At 52.6% G+C, this 24,976-nt stretch overlaps 1 protein-coding gene across 1 annotated transcript; it reads left to right on the plus strand.

Annotated features, from left to right (window-relative positions):
- The first annotated feature begins 1,100 nt into the window (after nucleotides 1–1,100).
- On the plus strand, nucleotides 1,101–24,311 carry TRIM25 (tripartite motif containing 25). The gene is made up of 9 exons (XM_006076223.4): nucleotides 1,101–1,805; nucleotides 6,737–6,832; nucleotides 10,048–10,281; nucleotides 12,950–13,121; nucleotides 15,188–15,253; nucleotides 18,115–18,141; nucleotides 18,495–18,572; nucleotides 18,651–18,749; nucleotides 20,574–24,311. The coding sequence occupies exons 1-9, from the start codon at nucleotides 1,206–1,208 to the stop codon at nucleotides 21,101–21,103; spliced, it is 1,902 nt and encodes a 633-aa protein (XP_006076285.1). The 5' UTR covers nucleotides 1,101–1,205; the 3' UTR covers nucleotides 21,104–24,311.
- The last annotated feature ends 665 nt before the right edge of the window (nucleotides 24,312–24,976 follow it).

Genomic DNA, 24,976 nt, shown 5'->3' on the forward strand with positions numbered 1-24,976 from the left:
AGTTAAAGAAAGCTGGAATTAGGATGTTGAATAAAGCAATCTTGAGCTAGTACCCCAGTCCTCTTTTGTATGAAACACGTGACCCTCATCTATAAAATGGACATAATGACGTCCCTCCTGTAGTGCTAACAAGGATTATGGGCGATTATAAGGATATCTATGACTCGCCTAGCACCCAGAGGTACTGATAAATGGTAGTGATCAGAATTAGAAGCTGCCTTTCCTCCCTTTTTGGTGCCCACCCTGTCCCCAAAGTAAACTCCAGTTCACTCCTCCCAAAGCATTACCTTTCCTTTCGCTCCGCATCTCCTCTCTTGAACACGTCTCCCCTAATGTACACACACTTGTCCTGCACCGAGGCTAGAGCAGCCAGGGAAACAAAGCTACAATTAGAAGAAAATAACTAAATAAACAATTTTGAGAACAATGTCTCAAAATTATATTTGTGTGCGTGCACAGGCGCGCGTGAAAGTGGGTATGTATGAGACAGGAGATTTTTGTTGAGACTGGGGAATCTCCAAACTCCAGGAAACTAGAAGGCGGGGTGGGGCGTAGAGGGGAAAGCGTGTTACATCGTCCGGCTGGGAAAGAAATCGTTAAGTTGAAGCCTCAGTGTGTGATCACGAGTTCCAGCCTGCGGAGATCGTGTTGCCCAAACGCCAGGGCCCAGAACCAGGGAACAGAAAGGAAGGATGAAATAAATAAAAATTTAAAAATGCAGAGAGTCGCGGGCCACCCCGGAAGCCCTTGCTGTAGCTTTTTTCACAGGTCCGTCCGATAAACCCGCCTGGCTCGCGGGGGCGGCTGGCGTCCGGCCGGGCTCCCCGAGGGCAGGGACCCGCGCAGGCGCGTCCCCCCGGGGGCCCCGGCGCGCCCGGGACCTGGGGTTCACTCCTCGCGACGAGCCCGCTTCCTCCTCCGCCGCGCGGCCACGGGAACGGCCCGGGGGCCGAGAGGCCGGCCTGAACGCCCGGGGTCCGGCACCGCGCGCCCCGCGCCCACCCAGCGCCCGTCGCCGGGGCCCTAGCGCGGCGGGCGGGACCTCGGGGACCCCGGGACGCCCCCGCCCGGGGCGCCCCGCCTGCCCCACGTGACTTCCTGGAAGCCGGGGCCCCGCCTCGCCTCTTGGTTTCGTTTCCTCGGCGGCCTCGGGGCCACTGCGCCGCCGCATCCCCGCACGTCCCGTCGGGCGCCCGCGACACACCATGGCGGAGCTGTGCCCGCTGGCCGAGGAGCTGTCGTGCTCCATCTGCCTGGAGCCCTTCAAGGACCCGGTCACCACGCCGTGCGGCCACAACTTCTGCGGCGCGTGCCTGGACGAGACTTGGGCCGTCCAGGGCGCGCCGTATCTCTGCCCGCAATGCCGCACCGGCTTCGCCGCGCGGCCGCAGCTGCGCAAGAACACGGTGCTGTGCGCGGTGGTGGAGCAGTTCCTGCAGGCCGAGCAGGCCCGGCCCGCGCTCGCCGCCGACGACTGGACGCCGCCCACCCGTGCCGCCGCCCCCAGCGCGGCCGGCCAGGTGGCCTGCGACCACTGCCTGCAGGCCACCGCCGTGAAGACGTGCCTGGTGTGCATGGCCTCCTTCTGCCAGGAGCACCTGCGGCCGCACCTGGACAGCCCCGCCTTCCAGGACCACCCGCTGCAGCCGCCTGTCCGCGACCTGATGCGCCGCAAGTGCGCCAGGCATAACCGCTTGCGGGACTTCTTCTGCCCCGAGCACAGCGAGTGTATCTGCCACGTCTGCCTGGTGGACCACAAGACCTGCTCGCCTGCGCCCCTCAACGAGGCCAGCACCGACCTGGAGGTAGGGGGCGGTGGGCGGCGGTGCCGAGAGGCAGCCTGGGCCGGCTGGGTGGCTCACAGGGCCCCGCTGTGGGCAGTGTGGCCGACCAGGCGGATTCCCGTGGGGGCGGTGGAGGGGCACCCTCAGGCCTTGCAGTGCCTGAGATGGGGGCAGGGGCACAGCCAGTGTCCTGGTAGAAGGGGTCATGAGAACATACAGTCCTCGTATTCGTGGCTCACCCCACTCACCCATTTTGTAGAGGGAACTAACTACTTAAGACACAGTTGATATGTTGTTTGCATTAAGCCTAGCAGTTATCTGGGGGTCCCCTTGTGGCTCAGATGATAGAGAATCTGCCTGCCATGCTGGAGACTCAGCTTCTATCCCTGGGTTGGGAAGATCCCCCGGAGAAGGGAATGGCAACCCACTCCAGTGTTCTTGCCTGGAGAATTCCATGGACAGAGTAGCCTGGCGGGCCACAGTCCCTGACGTCTCAAAGAGTGGGACATGACTGAATGACTACACTTTTACTTTAGCAGTGGTCTGACATGTTTAGTAGAGGGTTTTGAACATCAAATATGAGGGCTAGAGGTTACCTCTGTTCTCTTAAGTTCCCCTGGCTCCCAGGTGGTGGGTATAATGAGTTGTTTACAGCTGAGGAAATAGGAAATGGACATTCAGAGAAGTTCCTTTCACTTGAGTTAACCCAAGTGGCCAAGTGGTCATTGGCCAGCTGGTCCGACATCATTGTTGCTGTTTCTCCTGGTGGATCAGCCTCAAAGCCAAGTCCTGGAATTCAGAGCACAGGACATTTCTGAGGTCATGTGAGATAAAGTCTTTGTGAGCCAGAGACTTCTGGTGACCAGGGAGGACCAACCACTATGAGGGGGAGGGTGGGCAGGGTCCCAGGAAGCCCTGGACAGGAGGCCCAGCCGCACGCTTGCTGTGCCCTTTCTCCTGCCTGAGCCACTTTAAATCATGGGGCTGGTCCTCATCAGCAATGTGAGGAGGGGGATCAGGGCCCTTCTTGGTCTGAGATGGTTTCAGTGGTTGCCTGAGGTTGGCCCTCGTCAGCAATGTGAGGAGGGGGATCAGGTGGATTCCTCAGGGCCCTTCTTGGTCTGAGATGTTTTCAGTGGTTCGTGGACCCTGATGTCCCGTCTGGAATGGAGGCAGAGGCTGAACAGGTGTAGTCCCACTCCCTTTCCTTGCTTCAGTCAAACTTCAGGGTGAGGCCTGGGTTCTTTTCTCTCTCCCAGGCTCTCAGGGAAAACCGGGACTGTCCTTGTTTTGTCTAAGGAGATGGGAAGCCTGGGGACCTTTGCAGTGGCTCCACGGCTCGGGGGCAGGTGCTGTTCTGGCCTGGGCAGGACCCTCCCTGCCTCGTCTGCCTGTCCAGGCTGAGCTGGGTTCCTGCGGCCTGCTTCCCTGAGTCCCTCAGGCCTTGCCTGGCGTTGACCTGGGAGGTACAACTGTCTCAGGCCCAGCCCACTTGGGTCTCCACCTGTTATAGGAAAGAACCTGCCTGGCCTTCAGAGCCTGGAGGCCTGCTCTGCGTACATCAGCTGTGGTTCAGGGCAAGTCTTTGCATTTCTCTTGAGGGTCAGCTTCTTCATCCCTAAAATGGAATTAATAGCATTCCCTCTGCACATCCAAGAGTGGCCAGGAGGCTCCATGGGGCTGAGCTGTTTGGGAAGTGCTTCTTAGGCAGGCCCCAGGGCCCAGCTGGTTGACTCGGACTCTGACCAGAGCTGAATGTTGAGACTTGGGTTTGAATTCTGGCTCTACTTCCTGGCTGGGAACCCATCAAAGGGCCCAATAATGATGCCTATCTGAGGAGGTTGTTGGGAGGATTAATGAGGTGATCCATAAATGGCGGGTTTTGTTTATTTGTTTTAAACATAGCTGTCAATCCGCCTTCAGTGTAGGAGACTCAGGTTCAATCCCGGGGTCGGGAAGATCCCCTGGAGAAGGGAATGGCTACCCAGTCCAGTATTCTGGCCTGGAGAATTCCAAGGACAGAGGAGCCTGGCAAGCTACAGTCCATGGGGTTGCAAAGAATCAGACACGACTGAGCAACTAACACTTCACTTCTTAGCTTTTAGGCTGTGTATTTTTTTTTTTTTTTTCTTTTCAGTTGACAGAGATCAGAGTTGCTTTTTAAAAAAAAATAGTCATTTTAAGTTTTGGCTCTGACGGTCTTAGTTGCAGAGCACAGCCTCTCAGGATTAGTTGCTTCTTGGCATATGGGATCTTAGTTCCCTGAGCAGGGATTGAACCTGTGTCTCTTGCATTGGAAGGTGGATTCTTAGCCACTGGACCACCAGGGAATTCCCCATGCGTGGCATTTTTATAGCTCGCTAGCAGCTCCTGCTAACATTTCTGTTACTCAGAAACTCCCCGAGGAGAGTTTGCTGCATGGAGGGTGTTAGACTGCTCAGATTTTCTTCTTCTCAGAACGTGTGGGCCTGAGGACTTGGGAGGCCTAGATCTGCTCAGAAGGCCTGCTAGCAGTTCTTATCCAGGAGGCAGAAGGCAGGGAGGGGCAGAAGGACCCGTTGTAGTCTGGTCTGGAGCCACAGCTTCTACTCGACCTCCAGGGCCTGGAGCTGAAATCTGCGCCCAGATTATCTGTATGCCATGCACACTCAGCTTTTTAATCTTTTTAACAAGCCTTGCCTGCCCTCCATCTCTTGGCCTGCTGCGTCCTTTAACCCGGCGGCCCCCCACCTTTTTGGCAGGCAGCAGGAAATGGTTTCGTGAAAGACAGGGAGAGGTGGTTCAGGCAGTGTGGGGAGCGGCAGATGAAGCCTCGCTTGCTCGCCTACTGCTCACCTCCTGCTCTGCGGCCCGGTTCGTGGCAGGCCTTGGACCAGTACCAGCCTACAGCCCAGGGTTGGGAACTCCTGCTTTAACCCGTCTCCTTTTCCAGCCCTGCTGCTGGTCAGTACTGGCTGCAGAGCCAGCCCAGCTGGGTTTGATCACTGGTGTAGGGTGGACTCAGGACTCTGGTGCCTACTTGGAGGACCGAAGTCCCCAGCCTGTAAAGGGATGCTTAGAACTTTGAAAAGTTCCCTGTCCTTGATTAGCTGCTCTCAAAGGCCTTGGGTGGCTTTCCTTTGGTCTATAGCCATGTGGGCCCCTGTGTACCAACAGGGACTGTTGCATGCTTTTGATCAATTTGTGTAAAATCTTTCAAGATATGGTGAGGGACAGGGAGGCCTGATGTGTTGCAGTCCATGGGGTTGTAAAGAGTCAGACACGACTGGGAGACTGAACAGCTACAAGAATGACCACTGAGAGTGGGTCTTGGAAACAGTTGGCAGCCCCCAGGAGTCCTGAGGTCTCTTCCAGGTCTGAGACCCGTGAGGCTGGATGTGCCCAGGGCTGGCCTTCTGCCTTTGGCCGCAGTTTAGCTTGGCCACTGCTAGAGGCTGGGTCAGAGGTTATTGTCAGAGAAGTCATATCTGAAACACCATGAGTGACTTGGGCTTTCGAGGTTGAGTTAGTGTGGCCTTGGTTTGTGCTTCCAGCCTTTTCATGTGACTGTCACTGGGTTATTCAAATCCAGAGTGAAGGTCAGTGACCTGGGAGAGCCAGAGGAGAGGAAGGGAAGGCCAGAGTATTGTTGAGCCAGCTAGTTAAGGGACGTGCATTTTTTTCCCCTAGAAATTTCCTGTGTGCTCAGTTTGGACGTAAGTCTGTTATTGTAATACCAGCATCTTGTACACTAGTTAATAGTGATGTGGCCTAGGTAAGCCCCTTAATTATTCTGCTTCAGTGACGTCATCTGTTAGGGCGGATAATCCCCTACCTCCTAGTGTTGTTTTTAGCTTTACAAAGTTAATATGTGAAAAGTACTAGAACAGTGTCTGACTTGGAGTAAGTTCATGACCAACACCAGCTGCCGTTATTACGGTGGAGGTGGTGGTGATTTTCCTACCCATTTCTACACTGCAGCATTTTGCCTGAGTTGGGTGCAAGTCGGCTGGTGATTATGAAAATTTACGAAAATACTCGGGGGCTTCGGGTGGCATTAGCTGCCTTGGTGCATCGAAATGTGACCTGGGGCATAGCGATTCTGAATCACCCTAGTTCAGTTTCAGGGACTGACCTGGTTTGCCGCCGGTTCATCCTTATTCCAGGGTGTCTCCCTTGGAGGGCTCGGTCTGTGGGGCTTATCAGGTGAGCCTTGGACTTTGGTTTTTGTCTCCCTGCCTCTCTGAGGCGCACAGAGGCTCTCCCAGCTGTGTTCTGGAACTGGCAGATGGCCCTGGGAGAACCCCAGATGCCAGGCTTATCTCTTTGGGTTTCCTTCTCCTGGATCTTAACTGTGTGATCCTCCCTTTCTTTGTTAATCCCCCATTGGTTTTCAGTAGGTCCCTCCTCCCCCAGTATTTTGTCTGCTTGCTGGTTGTTTGTAGTGGGAGGCTTGGTGTGAACAACTCCATTTGCCACTTACTGAAGCGGCTGTCTCAGCTCATTCTGTCTGGGTGAGCTTGGCCCCCTTGCTTTCCTCTCTGCCTCAGTTTCATCATCTGTAAAATGGGTTCTAGTGAAGAAGCTTGTAATAATCCAAGCTGATGTTTACTAAGGACGTTTGTCCTTGCTAAGATCCAGGCACTAGGCTGAGGACTGACACTGCTTCAGTTAATTGTCCTTCTAGCCCTGCAGGGTAGGAACAGCTGTATCTATTTCCTGACCAGAGAAACAGGTGCGAGACAGTTGGACAGCTGAGAACTGAGTCTGCTCTGTCTAGCTCCAAGTCCTATCCTATAACTTCTTCACTGCGCTGTCCCCCTGAAAGGATGGAGGCAGTAAATACGAGAATGCATCAGAAAGCTGCAAGCAGGCGAGACTCGGGTGGTGGAAACAGCTGTGGGTCCCTGGTGTTGGGCGCTTCTGGGGGGCTGGGACAAGGTGTGTTCTTACCCGGTTCATTTTCTCTGCAGAACAAGTTGAGGCAAAAACTGACTGTCATGTACGGCCAGATCAATGGGGCGTCAAGAGCGCTGGAGGACGTGAGAGCCAGGCAGCAGGAGGCGCAGGTGGGTGACGGGGCACCCCGCCCCTCTGGGGAGGCGGGCACAGCTCTGGCATCCGAACAGCTCCTGTTGGGTCCACTCACAGAGTCAGAATTCAACAAAACATGCAAAAATCTACATGCCCAGAGAGATTCTTAATAGACTATGAGTCCAACCTGGCTGGGAGGAATCACTGAAAATTAAGGTTAAAACATAAAAAGTAATTACGGTTTAAGTGGGAGAGAAACAGGAAGCCAAAGCTGCATCTATCTATTTAGTTAGTTTTTGGCTGCGCTGCATGCAGCATGGAGCAACTTTTGTTCCCCAGCCAGGGATTGAACCCATGTCCCCTGCATTTGAAGCAGAGTCTTAACCACCAGACCACCAGGGAAGTTCCTGCATCCATTTGTTTGTAAAAAGTGTATTTGTCTTCTAGGACTACTGTAACAGATTACCACACACTTGGGTTTCAAGAAATGTAGTCTCTCACAGTTCAGTTCTCTGGTTGTTTGCAGGCAGAGGCTTGGTTTGAACGACCACATCTGCCACTTACTGAAGCCGCTGTCTCAGCTCGTTCTATCTTTGTGAACTTGACCCCCGTGCTGTCCCCTCTGCCTCAGTTTTATCATCTGTAAAATGGCCTCCAGGAGGCCAGTAGTCCAAACCCAAAGTGTCGACAGGGCCACACTCCTTCCGAAGGTTCTGAGGAAGAGTCTGTCCCCACCTCTCCAGCTTCTGGTGGCTTCTGGCATTCCTTGACTTGGGCCTGCATCATTCCAGTCTCTGCCCCCATCTTCACATCGCCTCCTCCCTCTGTGTCTGCTCTTTGTCGCTAATAAGGACACTTGCTAGTGGATCTAGAACCACCTGGGTAAGCAGGATCATCTTGGCTCCAGATTTCTACCTTAGTTACATCTGCATAGACTCCTTTTCTCAGTAAGATCACATTTCCAGGTTCTGGAACACGGATGTAACTTTTAGGGAGCCACCATTAAACCCATTACAGAAAGTGTAGGAAAAAAGACTGGAAGGAAATATAGTCAAGGAGCAGTACTGCAAGTGTTGGAGTGGTAGAATTATAGAGGTTTTTTTCCTCCAGGTTCATAATTTTTATAAGGTTACAGTGCTTTTATATTGAGAGAAGGTTTGATTTTTAAGCATCCTTTCTGGGGTGGCAGCATCTGATTTCATCACCACAGCTGTGGTTAGATTAGATGAGCTCTAGATTAGAATACTAGCCTGTGATACTGTGGTCATGTTGGCAAATCTCTGAGCCTTAGTTTTTCCATCTACTTGCAGAACCTCTTTCCGAAGGTGAGTTTGAGGTTTAAGTGAAAGAATGCAGATGAGAATACCTGTATTGACTGGCGGGCAGGCTAAGTTCTTGTAGCAGAGATACCCCTCCGAATCAGAGGCTTAAATAAGATAGCTGTGTGAGTTCCTCACTGTGACGGCTCAGGGCTGGACCTGAGTAACCCAGGCAGGCTATGGGATGGTCTGCGGCCTGTGACCCATCAGGCTTCAGGACCTTGCCTTCTTCCTGCCCTTCCTCGTCTCTGGCTGCCACTGGGACACCATTAGATCTTAGCTGTAGCTTGTGAGAAGGAGTGACAAGGGGGGAGAGTGTTGTGCTTGTCACTTTTGTTCACGTTGTGTAGGCAGCAGCGTAGTCACGTGACCAGCTGCAGGGGATGCTGGGAGATGTAGTCTGTGGCTGGGCAGCCGTGTGCCCATCTGAACCCAGGGGTGTTTTCTTACTGACAGGGGAGAAGGAGGATGACTACTCAGGGACATTGATAGTCACATTGGAAGTGGCAGGGTCAGGTACTGGTTTAAGAAGTAAATTGAATTCTCAGGAATTCCTGGTGGTCCAATGATTAAGACTCTGAGCTTCCACTGTAGGAGGCTTGGGTTTAAATCCCTGGTAGGAAAACTAAGATCCTGAGTGTCGCATGGTGTGGCCCAAAAAAAAAAAAAAAGTTGAATTCCAGTCTCCCTGGCCCTCTTGTGTGTGTTTCTCTTTGTCACGTTCGATTCTGATGAGGTGACCCAACCTGTAAAGGGAAACGGCAGCTTCTAGAGCAGTGCCGTCCAGTAGAAATATAAAGCGAACCTTATACATAACTTTAATCTGAATAATGCACGAGACTAGTTCTGTTAGTACATTTTGTTTAACTCAGTATATCCAAAGTGTTATTTTAATCAATATAAGGTATTAATGAGATGTTTCATACTCTTCTTATTTTATACTATCTCACATCTTAACTTGGACTGGCCGTAATTCAAGGGCACTTCAGCTGCATGTAGTGTAGCTCTAGAGGAAATTGTCTAGGGCAGCTTCATACCCTTTAAAAAAATTACTCATGAACCGCTTTCTAGCTTAAGAAGTAAAATATTGCCAAGGAGAATATAGGCCTGGCTTTGTCTTTCCCTTTTTGTATCCCTCGTCCTCTCGTCCAGAAGTCGCAGAGAGTCCATGGGGTCGCAAAGAGTTGGGCACAACGGAAGTGACTGAGTGCGCACATGTGCCATTCTATTTGTTTCTAAGTCTTGTGTCCGGTGCCTCTTACTGTGTGTCTTCTATAAGTTGTTTTTCCCTTATCATAGTTTAATATTCCATCCCAGGGAATAATTTTCAGTCTTCTACTGACTGACATTCAGCTTGTTTCCTTGATTTTGCTATTCAAACAGTGCTGCTTAGAGCATTCTCGGGTGTCTCAGGAGCAGAGTCTTTTTCTAGGGTACCTTCTTTGGACTCAATTGCTGGGTCCTAAGGTGGTGGTGGTGATGGTGGTGTTCAGTTGCTTAGTCACGTCCAGCTCTTTACGACTCCATGGACTGCAGCACGCCAGGTCTCCCTGTCCTTCACTATCTCCCCGAGTCTGCTCAAACTCATGTCTGCTGAGTTGATGATGCCATCCAAGCATCTGTCGTCCCCTTCTCCTCCTGCCCTCAATCTTCCCCAGCATCAGGGTCTTTTCAAATGAGTCAGCTCTTTGCATCAGGAGGCCAAAGTATTTGAGCTTCAGCAACAGTCCCTCCAAGGAATATTTAGGGTTGATTTCCTCTAGGATTTAGGTCATAAGGTATGAAATTCACTGATCTTGTCAGATTGCTCTCCAAAGTGGTTGCACCTGTCTGAATTCCCGTGAAGTCCAGGTGAGAGCTTGTGGTACTCCGTGTGTCAGGCCCAGCCCTTTTGCCCGTCTGATGGATGCCCTTTTGTTCTGGCCTCTCAGGACGCTGCACATAGGAAGGTGGACCAGCTGAGACAGGAATACCTGGAGATGAAGGCTCTCATTGATGCCTCCGAGGCCAGCGCCACAAGGAAGATAAAGGAAGAGGAGAAGAGGGTCATCAGCAAGTTCGACAACATTTACCAGATCATCCTCAAGAAGAGGAGTGAGATCCAGACCCTAAAGGAGGAGGTTGAACTGGCCCTGACTAAGGGGGACGAGTTTGAATTTCTGGAGGTGGGTCATGATGAGCACGTTGTTGAATCCTCTTTCTGCCTTGAATTACAGTGTGGAGCGGGACTCTCAAGGGGTTGGGGCGGTAAGAGGTTTTGGGACGCATCCCTGAGACACACAGGCTGTATTAGTTTTCTACGTTTTGTGACCACTTACTGCAAACTGCGTGGCTTAGAAGAAAAGCTGTCCGTTACCTCACACTCTGTGTGGCTGAGGCTGTGGTCTCACTAGGCTGTATGTTCCTTTTGGAGCTCAGGGTTGTCTTCTAAGCTGACATGCTTTTTTTTTTTTTTTTTCCCACTGTGTAATTTTTCTTTATTAAAAGAGATTTGTTTCTCTGAAATGATAGATCTACTGTTTGAATTCATAGCTGGGATGAGATTCAATCAATACAGCCAGCAGTTTGTATCTGTTCAGCCTCTTTTCCACTTTTATCCTTCTGGATTGCCCCAGAGTTCTTCTTCCTGTTATTCACATCTGTCAGAATCTTAGCGACAACGTTATTAATTCCTTTTCAGCTTAAGCTCTCTTCAGCCAGTGTCTGGTCAAATCACTTGGAATAAGCAAGGTCATTGTGAATATATCCAGTCCTAATTGAGCTCCATCTTTGTGTACGGCTTAAACTCTTCATTCAGAGGGCTTCATACTCCCAGAAATCCACAAACTTCAGGGGAGTTTTAGCTCAAGACCCATTTTTCAGTATTTTCTACTCTTTGATGTCTCTCTTTTGCCTGTCTGACAAACACAGACAGAATACCTGTGTCCCTTGGACATCTCCCCCAAGACATGCATTTCTCTCCCCCTTAGAAAAGAGCCTAATTCTCTTTTGTTGGGTTCCAGTGTGTTTGGTACTGGTGGGTTCTAATAACTCATAAATAGGAAGTCTGACTGTCCTGTTGAAGAAAGGAGCATATTCTGCTGTTGCTGTTTCTAGTCGCTAAGTTGTGTCTGACTCTCTGGCAACCCCGCGGACAGTAGCCCGCCAGGCCCTTCCCTCCATGGGATTTCCCAGAGAAGCATGCTGGAGGGGGTTGCCACTTCCTTCTGGGGAAGCTCACATGCTTGTTGGCAGAGTTCAGTCCCTCGCGGTGCAGGCTTGAGGGCCCTGTGTCCTTCAGGTTCCTAGAGGCTGCCACGATTCCTCAGCATGTGGTCCTCTTTCGACTGGGCAGCTGGTTTCCTCAGAACCAGCTGAGAATTTCTCCTTCCGGGAAGGCCCACTTTCTGTTTTAAGAGCTTTTACCTGATTTGGTGAGGCCCACCCCGAAGAATCATCTTTCTGAAGAACTCAAAATCAACAGATTTGGGATCTTACTTACATCCGCAGTACTCCTTCAGTGTTTCCATGTAATGTAACCTACTCATAGGAGTGATACCCTTTCATACTCACTGTCCTGCCCTTAATCTGGGGGTGAGGATGTGTAACATGTGCGCCCAGGGCAGTCAGGAGGCTCGGGGTCCATCTTGGGATGCTGCCTGCATTAGGCCTCCACCTTCTTCCTCCCATCCCGCCTCTGCATGGTCCCCGGAAGTATCTTTCTACAGCATGGACACCCTTTCTGACTTTGTGTTCCTCCGCGTGGCCCATAGGGCCCTTGGTGACCTGCCTGCCTTTGCCAGCAGTCTTATCTCTTGCGAGCCACCCCCAGCCCATGCCTGGGGCTCTGACCACAGCAGGGTGCTCCTCAGAGGCCCTGAGTGTGGGCAGGGAACTCTGAGACTGGCCTCTGCCTCGTAAACCCTGTCATTTGTCCAGGGCAGCCCCGGTTCCCCCATCTTCTTGGGATCCCATTGTTTTCCCACTGCTGGTGATCCAGAGCATGTGACCTGCCTCTGCTCTCTCCCTTGATGATCTCAGTCTAGATGTGCTTGTTTCCTTGTCTGTTTCGAAGGCTGTCTGTGCCTTTCAAGAGGGGCCTTTCACCCTCCCAGTGTGTCTAGTGTACAGCAGAGTGCCAGGTACTCAACGGGTGTCTCTGGGAGCCCAGGTGACTGGGTGGCATGCTGCTTTGACACCTCAAAGGCCCAGATTCCACGTTCAGGTCCTGGGGAGGCACAGGAGTGCCCAGGAACCTTCTCTCCTGTGTGCAGGGTCTTCTAGCCCGCCTGGGCAGGATGGCATTTTCTTCTCACATGCTCACTCCTGTTTGTTGATCCAGTTGCCTCGAGCTCTCCCAGAAGGATTCTGAGTCCACGTCTGGGCCTCTTGATACCATGTGATCTGATTTGGTCTCCAAGCTTGGGAGACCTTCCGTAAGATTCTTCTCCTTCATTGGATGTGTGGCTGAATCCTGCAGGCCTCAGGGCCTTCCTGTTCTGTTTTCAGAACATGCATTCAGAGCTGGTCTTTGAGGGGCGATGGTGGTGGAAAGAGCATTATCCATGGGTCAGGAGGCCTGGGTCCCAGCTGTGTCCTTGGTACTAATCGGCAGAGGTCCTGGCAGGACACCTGTCATTTCTTGACTGCAGTTTTTCCCTTTGTAAGGTGAGGGCTCTTCCACCTCCAGATGGCTGTGTCTTAAAGGGGCACTTCAACCCCCAGCCACTTTTGAGAGGCTGATTAGACTTAGTGCCCACGGGCATGGGGAAGCTCGTTCTGGGGTTCATGAGGCCTGAGCCCGGGCCCTAGCTTCACCAGACCTGCCTGAACTAACCCCCTGGCTCATTGCAGAAAGCGACAAAGCTGCAGGGAATCACCACGAAGCCAGTCTTCGTCCCCAAGGTGGAGCTGAACCACGAGCTGATTAAGGAAATCTATCAGGGCACCTCTGACCTGAAGAATGAGCTGAAGCGGTGCCTCAGACAGCCCCAGGACAAGAAGCCTGAGGAGGTCACCATCCCAGGTAACTGTCAGCAGCCTCTCAGGCTTTCCACTGGGGTTCTAGAAACGGAATGTGTCCCCTCTGCGGTTCGGGAAGGGAAGTCCTGCTCTGGAGCAGTGGGGCTTGAGCTTCAGTTGTTACAAGACCACTACCCTCATCTAGGAGGCAGTGGGCAGTCTTCACCTCATCCTGAGACTGTAGCCATCCTTCCTAAAATGTCTTTTGTGGCCAGGTGTTATGAAAGGCTTTTCTGGATAGGCTTTTATTTGGTCTGAGTCTGAGGCTGGCTCAGATGGGCTGAATGGATTCTGGGTTGTCAGTGTTGTTTGGTAAGGAAGCGGCTAGTTTGGAGGTCAGAGAAACATGAAATTCTTTCTTGATACCCCCTACCTTGGGGCCTCCCGGGTGGCTCAGTGGTAAAGAATCCACCTGCCAAGCAGGAGACGTGGGTTTGATCCCTGGGTTGGGAAGATCCCCTGAGAAGGAAATGGCAACGCTTCAGTACTCTTGCCTGGAGAATCCGATGGACAGAGGAGCCCGGCAGGCTACAGTCCATGGGGTTGCAAAAGAGCTGGACACGGCTTAGCAACTAAACAACCGCCACCCCGTGCCCTTCTGCTCATATCCAGCCCCTTGTCAGATTTCTTCTTAAATATCTCCGGACTCAGCTCGTTCCACCGCAGCCACCTCATGCCTGCTCTCGGTTGAATCACCTGCGGCAACTTCCTAACCAGCTCCTCTGCAGCCGCTCCTGTCGCAGCTGGAGAGAGCGCCTCAGGATGACAGTCTGCTCTCCTGGCACCCTCTCCCCTGCCTCCTCTTTGGAGAATTTCCTTTGTTTAGATTGCAGACCACACTCTTGAGTCTGGCTGTTAAGCCCCTGCCTGATCAGGCCCCGTCCACCTCTCCAGCCCTGAAGCGGCCCCTTCCCCCCAGTACATCCCTTTACGCTCAGTTCTTCGAATATGTTAACCTCCCTGCCACAGGGTCTTTGTGCATCCCCCCCCAGCCACCTAGAGGGCTCAGACTCCACCAAGTGACTCTTGTCTCCCTTGGAGATCAGTTAAAACATTAACATTTCTCAGCCAACCTTCCCTGTTGCCACTCTGGCTCCTCAGACAAGGTCCCAGGTCCTTATCCTTCCTTGGGGCCCTTTTTGCACCTGTCATTTAAAAAAAACTTATATATTTATGTAGCTGCTTGGGTCTTAGTTGCATCATGCGGGCTCCTGCATCGAGGCGCACGGACCCTCTAGCTGTGGCTTGCAGGCCCTGGAGTGCCCAGGCTCACGGGCTTAGTTGCCCTAAGGCCTGTGGGATCTTAGTTCCCCAACCAGGGCTTGAACCCTCGTCCCCTGCTTTGCAGAGTGGATGCACTGGACCACCTGGGAAGTTCCTTCACACCTGTCGTTTTACTCCTCCTTGCCATCGCCCTCTGTCTCCCCTGCCAGCTTGTGATCCGTGAAAGCAGGGGCTGGGTCTGTTTTTCTTCCAGTACTGTCTCCAGTGCCTGGCACAGAGCCCAGCACACGCTGGGTGTTTGGTCTATAATCCAGGGAGCAGGCCTGAGTCCCAGCCTGGCTGGCCGAATGGCCCTGCTGAAGAGCCTCTGCAACCCGTGTGCCGTGGCCGTGGCCAAGGGGAAAGCTAATTTTGAGCATTAGCCCCGTGTGTTTGTTTTCCTGCTACACCTGTGCTCGCTGGCCTGGAGACAGAGTGGTGAGAGACTCCCGGGGGAAAGGAACCTCCTGGGCACAGCAGGCGCCTTGGTCTTGCCCCCTGGGTGAAGAGTCTTCCCCGCGGTTCGGGCGAGCAAGCACAGCTCGCAGACAGGTCAGCGGTCGTGGAGCAGGGTGCTGGCAGAGAAAAGACTCCACCCCAGTTACATTTTAAGGCAGAGAAGAGAGGGAACACACCAAACTTGTGTTTCTGTTGCCTCGTTTCTAGTGCTTGTAAGTGATCAGAGGGAAGGCTGGTGGGAATCACCTTTGTAAGCTCCCTGCAGCTGGCTGCCCTTCCACCGTGAGGCTGGCTCCTTGGCTGGGTGTGGAAGAGCCGCCTAAACTAACCTCTCCTTCTTTGGCCCAGGGGACGCTGGAGGACCCTGCGCACCACACACACCGAAGGCCCACCGGCCTGTGAAGAAGGCTGTGAGTAAGTAGTCGCACCTCCATCCCCGTGGGCGGCGGCAGCTGTGGGCATCAGTGCTCAGGCTGAGGCACCAGAGGGTGTCATGGCTCCTCCCGGGGGGCCCAGCCCACCCCGGGTTCTGGGTGGCCTGGAAGCATCTGGGGGCAAGTACCGACCGACCTGATGCGGGGAGGTTGCAGGGCTCCTGGGAGGACCAGCCATCAGCGCTAGATATTCCCACTGCTTGGGATGGCAAGGTGACCAAAGCTGGTTCGTCTTGAGAAATACTTAACGTGACGCCAAGTTCTGGCCTGGGGGGCAGCACCCCGAGCAGAGGCTGTCTCTCTTCAGTCCCGGGTGTGACGTGAGTCAGCCCTCACAGAGCTTCTCAGCCTTTTCTCCATTATTACCCTCTGCTTTTACCCCTCAAGCCCTTTTAGACAGAATTTTCATAATCACCCCATACATGAAGTTTAATACCCCACATATGGTGTGTCTATTTACATATGGTGCTTTGATCCAAAAAAGAAGATTTTTCCTTTCTTACCTCTCCCTGAGTCCCTAAAGATCAACTTTTGTCCTCCACTTTGGGGGTAATGGGCTGATGACTCAGATGGCACCTAACCTGCCTGCCATGCAGGAGACCTAGGTTCGACTCCTGAGTTGGGGAGATCCCTTGGAAAAGGGCATGGTAACCCACTCCAGTATTCCTGCTTGGAGAATTCCACGGACAGAGGAGCCTGGGGGGCTACAGTCCGTGGGGTCTCAAAGAGTCGGACATGACTGAGTGACCGTCATTTTCACTTTCACTTGGGGATTTTGGAACCCTTGTTGAGATGGGGGCTGGGTGCAGAATGGTCCTCAGGTTCCTCATCTGTCAAACGTAGAGCATAACGGCGTTGACCTCACAGGACTGTTGTGTGAGGTTTATGCGGGACACTGATGGTGAGAGCTCTTTAAAGGCCAGGCGTATGTCCCTGATGCTGAAGCTGAGACTCCAGCACTCTGGCCGCATGAAGTGAAAAGCCGACTCACTGGAAAAGACCCTGATGTTGGGGAAGATTGAGGGCAGGAGGAGAAGGGGGCAGCAGAGGATGAGATGGTTAGAAAGCATCACCGACTCAATGGACATGAATCTGAGCAAACCCCGAGAGACAGTGAAGGACAGAGGAGCCTGGTGTGCTGCAGCCCATGGGGTCACAGAGTGGGACAGAACTGAGCGACTGGACAGCAGCAATAAATGTCATCAAACTGTTGACCGAAAGAGTCGGTGAGGACGGAGGAGGGCTGCTCGCCGCCATGGGGTGGTGAGGGGCTGAGAGAACTCTGGGCTAGTTTTTGTTGTTGTTTGCTTGTCATTAGTATTTAGTGCTTGTCTTTGGCAGACAAGTGTGTGCTTTCGGAGTGGAGTGTAGCCCGGGGCTGGCATGCCTGGGACAGGGGAGGAGGGGGCCGTCAGGGGAGCCTGACACGTGCAGAGCACCCGATGTGAAGACGAGGTGACGCGCACTGCCAACCTGTGTCCTTCTCAAGGCTCGGGCCCAGAGAGCCTCCCTCCCACCGCCCGCCCCACCCCCCCCCCCCAAGCCTGCTCTGCATGCGCGAGCCGAGGATGCTGGCATCAGGCTGGCTCGTGGGTGGACTCGTCACAGTGTGGGTGAGGCTCCCGTGGTCACTGGGAGGGAGCCCTGTGCCCACAGCCGAGGTCACAGCCTGGAGTCCTCCCAAGATGCTGGTCCAGTGGGAGTCGCGGGGAGACGCAGGTGGGGAGATGGGGAGAGTGAAAATGACCCCTGAGACAGGGCTCTGAGTGAGAGGAAGGGGCGGCCAGGGGCCAGGTGGGGCCATGGGCGGGTCTGGTGGGGCTGGTCTGGAATGTGCAGGGTCCTCAGGCCGGCAGGGATGAGATCCAGGACTCCCCTTTTCATTTCAGTCGTGGTAGTGAAGAGTGGACCCGAAATCTTCCGGCCCTCCAAACTTGAGCAGGCATCAGAGTCCAGTGGCTCGTAACCCAGATTGTTAGTTTCAGCTGGTCTGAGGGGCCCGGGCCTTTGCATTCCTTACAGCTGCCCGGGTGATGCTGGCACTGCTAGCTTGGGGCACGTGCTTTGAGGATAGTTGTTTTAGCTAAACTCAGTCCCCATAGATACACACTGCAGGTACTTTATAAAGACTATTGTGATATCTGGCAAGCACATTTTTTTTTTTTTTTGGCTGGTTTTCTATGTGGGTTTTTTGTGTGTGTTTGTATTTGCATTTTTTCTTTTGTGGAGATATGATTTACCTACAGTAAAATGTCCAGATCTTAAAAGTAAAGTTAGATTAACAAACGCATGCATCTGTGTTGCTGCTGCTGCTAAGTTGCTTCAGTCGTGTCCAACTCTGTGCGACCCCATAGAGGGTAGCCCACCAGGCTCCCCTGTCCCTGGGATTCTCCAGGCAAGAATACTGGAGTGGGTTGCCATTTCCTTCTCCAGTGCATGAAAGCAAAAAGTGAAAGTGAAATTGCTCAGTTGTGTCTGACTCTTAGCAACCCCATGGACTGTAGCCCACCAAGCTCCGTCCATGGGATTTTCCAGGCAAGAGTACTGGAGTAGGGTGCCATTGCCTTCTCCGATACATCTGTGTTACCATTACGCAAATCAGGATAAAGATTTCCATTTCACCAGGAAATCCATTCATGCTCCTTATAAGCCCCTCCCCACCAAAACCATGATATAGGACCGTAGATTAATTTGCCTGTTGACCCCCTTATATTTTTCAACTTCAAACATACTAGCTCTATTTGTATGGGTCACCTTCACATAGCGATTATTATTATGGTGTTTGAAAGTATGGTTGTGTCTGCTTTGAAACATCTTAATTCTGAAAATTTTGTTTTTCAGAAGAAGAGAAGAAGCCCAGGAAACCTGGTAAGTTATGCATTTCTGCATCTTTTAGTTCCTTGAGTGCCCGAGTGCAGAACTAAATGCCAGCAAGGAAAGCTGAGCTGTGGGCTGGTGTGTGTTGGGGGAGGGTCTGAGATGGGCATGGGCTCCATGACTTTGACTTGTGCTGGCCGCCGGGTCTGGGCTTGGGGGTGAGGGTAAGTGGACATGCATGAGATCAGTATGATGCATGTTGCCCTGTCTGGACTCTTGTGTCACCCTGGTGGTCCAGGTGTGTGTTTGTGGAGGCAGCTCTTGAGAAATAGTGTGGGAGGGATTCCAGGCCATCAGGTCACTCTGTTGTTTCCCCAACTCATACCTCTCTTCCCTTATCCCAGGCTCTGCCTTACTCAACAAGCCTCTCAGCTTTGGATCCTTGGAACACTTAGTGAATCCCAAACTAACTGTCCAGGAGGGTGAGTTCTGGTGGGCCGTGGACAGTGGAATGCCTGCTCTGAATTTGTTTAGCAAATGGTTTTCTGTTCTTCCTCCAGGTGCAGCCAAAGCCCCTGCCGTGCCGCCGACCTCAGCATCTCTCAACGCCAAGGTGCTGGAGAACTTCCTAACCAAGTCCAGGCAGGAGCTCCTGGAGTGTGAGTATCTGCTGCCTTGCTTGTCCTTGCCTCTGTCTGGCGTGGTCAGCCTGTCCCCTGGAGGGTGTCCTTACTGCTCCTCTGTGGCTTCCAGCCTGCAAGTGGTGGCAGTTCCTTCCTCCAGGCCAGGCCTCGGGCCACCCATAGCTTCACCCACGGAGCACTCTCCGCTAATGCTTTCTTGCAGAAATCTCTCTCTGCAAAGTACGCTCTGGCCCTCCTTTCCCCACAGCCGCTGTGGGCGTGGTTCACCCCTTGCTGGTGCTGTGGGCGTGGTTCTGGCTCAGTAGGCGTGGTTCACCCATTGCTGGAGCTGTGGGCGTGGTTCTGGTGCAGTGGGCGTGGTTCACCCGTTGCTGGAACAGTGGTACCTGGTTATCAGGGCCGGCCTCCCTGGAGCTTCCTGGCTGGGAAAGGCCTCCCCTGCCCCCAACCCCCATGACTGATGCCGTGCTGCTGGGGGCGGTGCTGAGCCACATGTCTGTGGAGCCCCCTGCACTCTGCAGTACAGCTGTTTAAGCAGGGGAAAGGAGTTCTAGGGACTTAGGACATTCAGAGGACATTTTCCCAGGCCATTCATTTTGCCCTGGGGGAGGCCCAGGGCCAGGTGCAAAGTATCTTTCCCTGAGCCAGGGGGTGGCAGAGAGTCCTGGTCTCTAGCTTCCCAAATTCTCAAGCGCAGGGTTTTCCCTGTCTGCCCCGCTCTCTATCATTGGTCCAGGGTCCTCCGTGAGTGGAAGGGCAGGGAGGGCTTGTCCTAGGGAGGAGGTGGAGGCCAGGCTTGTGTCCTAATCAAGGATTCTATTCAGGTCATTGCTGTGTTTGGCAGACCTCAGTTGGCTGCCCGCTGCCCCCAGTTAAAGTCGAGACCCTTTGGCTCGCCACTCGTGGCTTCAGGGGTCCCTCTTCTCTTGCTGTGGCCTCTGTGTTCCCAGCTGCCCGGCCTTCCCTGTTCCCAGCACATGCCCGTCATCCTTGTGACTCCATGCTTGCCTTCACGGTCTCCTCTGTCCAGCGTAGCCTTTCTCCCTCCTCTGCTCTCCTGTTTAATTCTTCTCATCTCCCTTTTGCTTGGCTCAGATTCCAGTCCACCCGTGAAGTAAGTGTTCCTCTGTGCTCTCCCCTCCCTTGGCCCATTACCCCCATGGCTGTGTCCCTCCCCCAGGGTGCCTGCCCTTTAGTGGAGCATGGAGTCTTCACTGTTGTCATTACTGATGCGCTTGCCTTACTTCTGGGAGTGGGAACTCCACGAGGCCAGGCACCACATCTGGTTCATGGTTGTGCATCCTGTATAGAGCCTGGCATAAGCCAGGGGCTCAGTAAATGGTTTTGGGTGGAGGAATAGACAGACAGATGGGTGACTGATAGACACACAGATGGCTTGATTGGTGGTTAGAGAGATGGACAAATGTCTGACGAGCTGGACAGAATGAATGGACTGGAAGGGTGGTTGAATGGATGGGTAGAACAAATGAATAAATACTACCAGCTATGGAGAAGGCAATGGCACCCCACTCCAGTACTGTTGCCCGGAAAATCCCATGGACGGAGGAGCCTGGTAGGCTGCAGTCCATGGGGTCGCTAAGAGTCAGACACGACTGAGCGACTTCACTTTCACTTTCCACTTTCATGCATTGGAGAAGAAAATGGCAACCCACTCCAGTGTTCTTGCCTGGAGAATCCCATGGACGGAGAAGCCTAGTAGGCTGCAGTCCATGGGGTCGCACAGAGTCGGACACGACTAAAGTGACTTAGCAGCAGAGAAAGGATGAAAGGTGAGAGCGCTTGGAGCTCCTCGTGATTGACTCCTTGATGCTTCCTTAGATGTGGTTAAAGTCGTCCTGGACTACAACACCGCCCACAGCAAGGTGGCCCTGTCCGAGAACTACACCGTGGCGTCCGTGGCTGACACGTCCCTGAACTACCGGCCGCATCCCCAGAGGTTCACATACTGCTCGCAGGTGCTGGGGCTGCACTGCTACAAGAAGGGGATTCATTACTGGGAGGTGGAGCTGCAGAAGAACAACTTCTGCGGGGTGGGTGTCTGCTACGGCAGCATGGAGCGGCAGGGCCCCGATAGCCGGCTTGGCCGCAACAACGCGTCCTGGTGTGTGGAGTGGTTCAACACCAAGATCTCCGCCTGGCACAACAATGTGGAGAAAACCCTGCCCTCCACCAAGGCCACGCGGGTTGGGGTGCTTCTCAACTGCGATCACGGCTTCGTCCTCTTCTTCGCCGCGGCTGACAAGGTCCACTTGTTGTACAAGTACAAGGTGGACTTCACTGAGGCCGTGTACCCCGCCTTCTGGCTCTTCTCCACGGGTGCCACGCTCTCCATCTGCTCCTCCAAGTAGGCCGGCCACGGATGCTCGGCCGGACCGCCTGCGCGCTTCCCCTGGTCCCCCCCGGGAGGGTGCTGCAGGTGGGACCCCCGGGAAGTTGCCCTAGGTCCCCCAGGGCCAAAGGGATGGGAGAGGAGCTGCGGAGGGTGGGAGGCTGGGCAGATGGGATGAGAGGTCAGGGTTGGCCAGGGATGGGCTGGGTGTTTCCTTGTGGGTGAGGAAGGCTCCCACTTCCTGGTGCCTCTCTGGCCGGATGCCCCACCTCGGTTCTGGTAGATCTCCAGGCAGCTGGGCAGGTCTCCGGGGAGGCAAAGTCACAAGCGTCCCTTTTCTGCTGGACATAATCTGTAGCCACTGTGGGTTATTCCTCAGGCCTCTGGTGCCTGCTTCTTTCTTCTCCGAAGTAGCCTTCAAATCTTGGAGTTCTGATGACTCTTTGTAGAGCTATTCGGGTCTGTAGATTAAAAAAAAAAAAGCCAAAGTCAGTGAATTTCATTCCCTTCCACTGCCTCCACGTGGGAGTTGGGATGAATGCTTAGACTTCGGATTATTTTCTGTGCTCGAGGGAAGCGACCCACAGCAGGTCTCCACCCAGACTGGAGTTTCCCAAAGAAGTATGTCCTTTTCGCCCTCTGTTGTCCCTTTCTGTCCTGTACCTCATCACCCCATCCACGGTTTTAAAATGTTGAGTCCCAACAGGAACACTTTTGGTCTAAGGTTTCAAACCATAATCTGAATCAGCCTGTGTTGACTTTGTGATTCCGGGTCAGCATGACCCGGTCCCCATGTGGCCAGAAGCCCCACCCACTCCTGTGTATTATGAAAGGCCGCAGATGCCTTGGCTTTGACTGCGGCCCCAGAACCTTCCGGTCACGCAGGCTGTGGAGCAGCAGTCCCCCTAGGCAAGAGGGCGTTAGCAGTCGGCAGTTTTGCTCTCATCAGAGCGTCTCGGCTACTGACTGGCTCTCCTCAGTGCTCGCCTCCTTCCTCCAGGACCGTGAGACCCTGCCCTAGCTGGTGGAGACCCCACCGTGGCCAGCAGAGCTGATCGGTTAGCTAAGCCTGCTGCCACGAAGACAGGCCCGGTGCGGCTGCCTCCAGGACCACCCTAGTCATCTGCTGGGGTGCCTACCTGTGGCCAGAAGGGCCTGCTAGCAGATGCACGGGAAGCAGCAACATTCCTGTTCAACCCAGCGCTGGTCCTCTTGTGAGTCAGAGAGGCCCGAACCCTTTATACTCTCTTCCTCGCTTGAGCCAAATGCAGATGTAGGAATTGACCAGGAGAAGGGTCAGAAAGACTGAAACCAGGGAGGAAACCAGCTGCCAGGCTCAAGTACAAGGGGCTATTTTTCCTGCAGTGTTTCTGTGCAACAGAAATAGCCTCAGTCCACTGAGGGCTGGAGGGAGTCGATGGCTGGAATTTTCCGAGCTCCTTACATCCTGACATTGTCAGGATATAAGTTTTCATCCCCAAAGTGGGAGAAATGTAACGGCTTGTGAGGAAATGAGTCCTGCTCTGGACTTTCCCAGCAGGTGAGCTGAAGTCAGGCTCCTTAATCCTTATGGTCTGAAAAGGACCATACCACTGGAGACACGCACCTCAGGCCTTTCCATATAGATGTTTGATATTATGTCAGGTCATCTCTGGTTTTGTGCTGGATCCCCAGGGCATTCTAGTTAGGCCCAGAGCACTTGATGTTCCTGATGGAAGTGTTGATCTGTGTCACCTTCCAACACGAACTTTTACTTCCTTGGGAGAGAATTCATCTTTGTAGGGAAGATCCCCTGCAATAGCTGAACTGTGGGTGTTTGAAGATTTTCTTCCTTTGCTACTAGGAAGAAAAGTTCTTTGGTGATTCTTCTCTGCTTTTGGAGATGGTTCAAAGCACCTTCATTGATCTCCTGAAACAAAAGCCTTGTTCAGAGCCAGTTCATGCTTGGGGAACAGCTGGGTTGAAGAGGGTGCCCAAGATTAAACCACAGGTCTTGCTTGGGCTCTCCTCTAGAAATGAAGGCAGTGGGGGCGGGGAGGGGGGAGCTTCCCTGATAGTGCATCGTCCAGCTCAGGACAGAGGAGCCTGAGCCCCTCTTATGATGAAAGGCAAGCAGGTAACCCAAGTTGAGGCTTATGCGGGTGCCTTGGAGACGTGAATTGAGGAGCACACCCTCGCTGTCTCAAACCATACTGTATCCAGTGGTGAGACTTCATGTCCCCTCTCGCCTTGCGGGGCTGGTACCCAGTGCTCAAGTCCTAGACTTGGGGGAACTTTGCATTCATTTGACTTCCCATTTTGCAGAGTAAGTCAGATGGGCAGGTGTTGGATGGATCCACTCACTGCTCCTGCCATCCCGTCTTGGAGGAGGTACCTTGTAGATGCCCCCTGGTACCCTGGGGGAGGGTCAGAACTTCACAGATAAACATACAAATGTTCTCCCAACCTAGGTAGCAGGGACTGTCTCCACCACTCTGACAATGATAAATCAAAGATCGGGGTCAAGTTTTTGTTGTTCAAAGACTGGTTGATTGGTTTGCCTGTTTTAATTATTCTGAGATGGGTCTGTGATCTATAAAATAATACTGATACATTATTTCTTACCTTATTCTGTCCGACCCTGCATTGATTTTAATTAGGAGTATTTAAGCCTGTGTTCTTGAGCTTGTATTTTTATGCGTTGATTCTTCAGGACATTATCAGTGTTGTAGACACTATTCCTTTGAAAGGCATGAGAAATACCGGGACCAAGGCTGGCTTGCGTGCCTTAGAAGCTTTGAATGCAATACAGCGGTGTTGGGTGTTCTTGCACACATTACAGTGTGTGTAGAAAGTGTTCCTTAACTGTCATGCAGGAGTCAGCAAATGAGGTGCCCAAGGGCCTCTGGGTGCCCCCCACTCAGCTGCCTGCTAGGTTTCAGCAGAGCTGGAGCCTGCTAGATTTCAGCAGAGCTGGAGCCTAGTTGAGGCTGCTTGGGTGGGGCAGCCTCTCAGGAAGCTTGCTGTGAATTCTCAGCCAAATGTCCTTCTGGGCTTTGCTTCAGGATGATCTGAGGATGAGGGTAGGGAGGCAGGGGAGGGCTATGAGTGAAAAGATAAATAAACCACAGTTGAATAATCAAGGAAACAGTGGTGGAAATATGAGTGTTTACTATATTATTCCTTCTACTGTTGTCTCTGTTTGAAAATCCCTATAATAAAAACTTAAAAACAATGAAACAAAACTAGCCAGCAGTGGGCCCAGATTTTATCTTTGTTTGAAGAGGGGAGGGAGTTGTTTGAGGTGTGGATTTGAGGTTGTTGTATAATAACTTGACTGGCTGTTGTCTCTTGTTTCTGGTGGGGAGATTCTAAATCCTTGGAATTGCCCTCAGCAATAGGAATGTCCTTGTTATTCACCAGCCCCTTGGATCACATCTGAGGTTATGCTAAGAGGTGAGATGATCCAGGATCGGGGCTGGTCATCAGAGAGACCAGCCATGAGATTATAAATAAAATAACGTGTACACAGCAAAGGAAACCATAAAGAAAGCAAAACAAAGACACCTATGGAATGGGAGAAAATATTTGCAAATGATGCAACAGATAAGGGCTTAGTTTCCAAAACAGACCAACACCTCATACAAGAACAACAAAAATAAAAAACAATCCAATTTAAAAAGAGCAGAAGACCTAAATAAGTAGTTCTCCCAAGAAGACATACAGATGGTCGATATGCACATGAAAAGATGCTAGGCTCAACATCACTAATTATTAGAGAAATGCAAATCAAAACTACAATGAGGTAGCATCTCACACAAGTCAGAATGAGCATCTTTAAAAAGTCTATAAATAACAAATGCTTCAGTGGGTGTGGAGAAAAGGAAACCCTCCTGCACTGCTGGTGGGAATA

Source organism: Bubalus bubalis, chromosome 3 (genome assembly GCF_019923935.1).
Source record: "Bubalus bubalis isolate 160015118507 breed Murrah chromosome 3, NDDB_SH_1, whole genome shotgun sequence".
Classification (NCBI taxonomy): domain Eukaryota; kingdom Metazoa; phylum Chordata; class Mammalia; order Artiodactyla; family Bovidae; genus Bubalus; species Bubalus bubalis.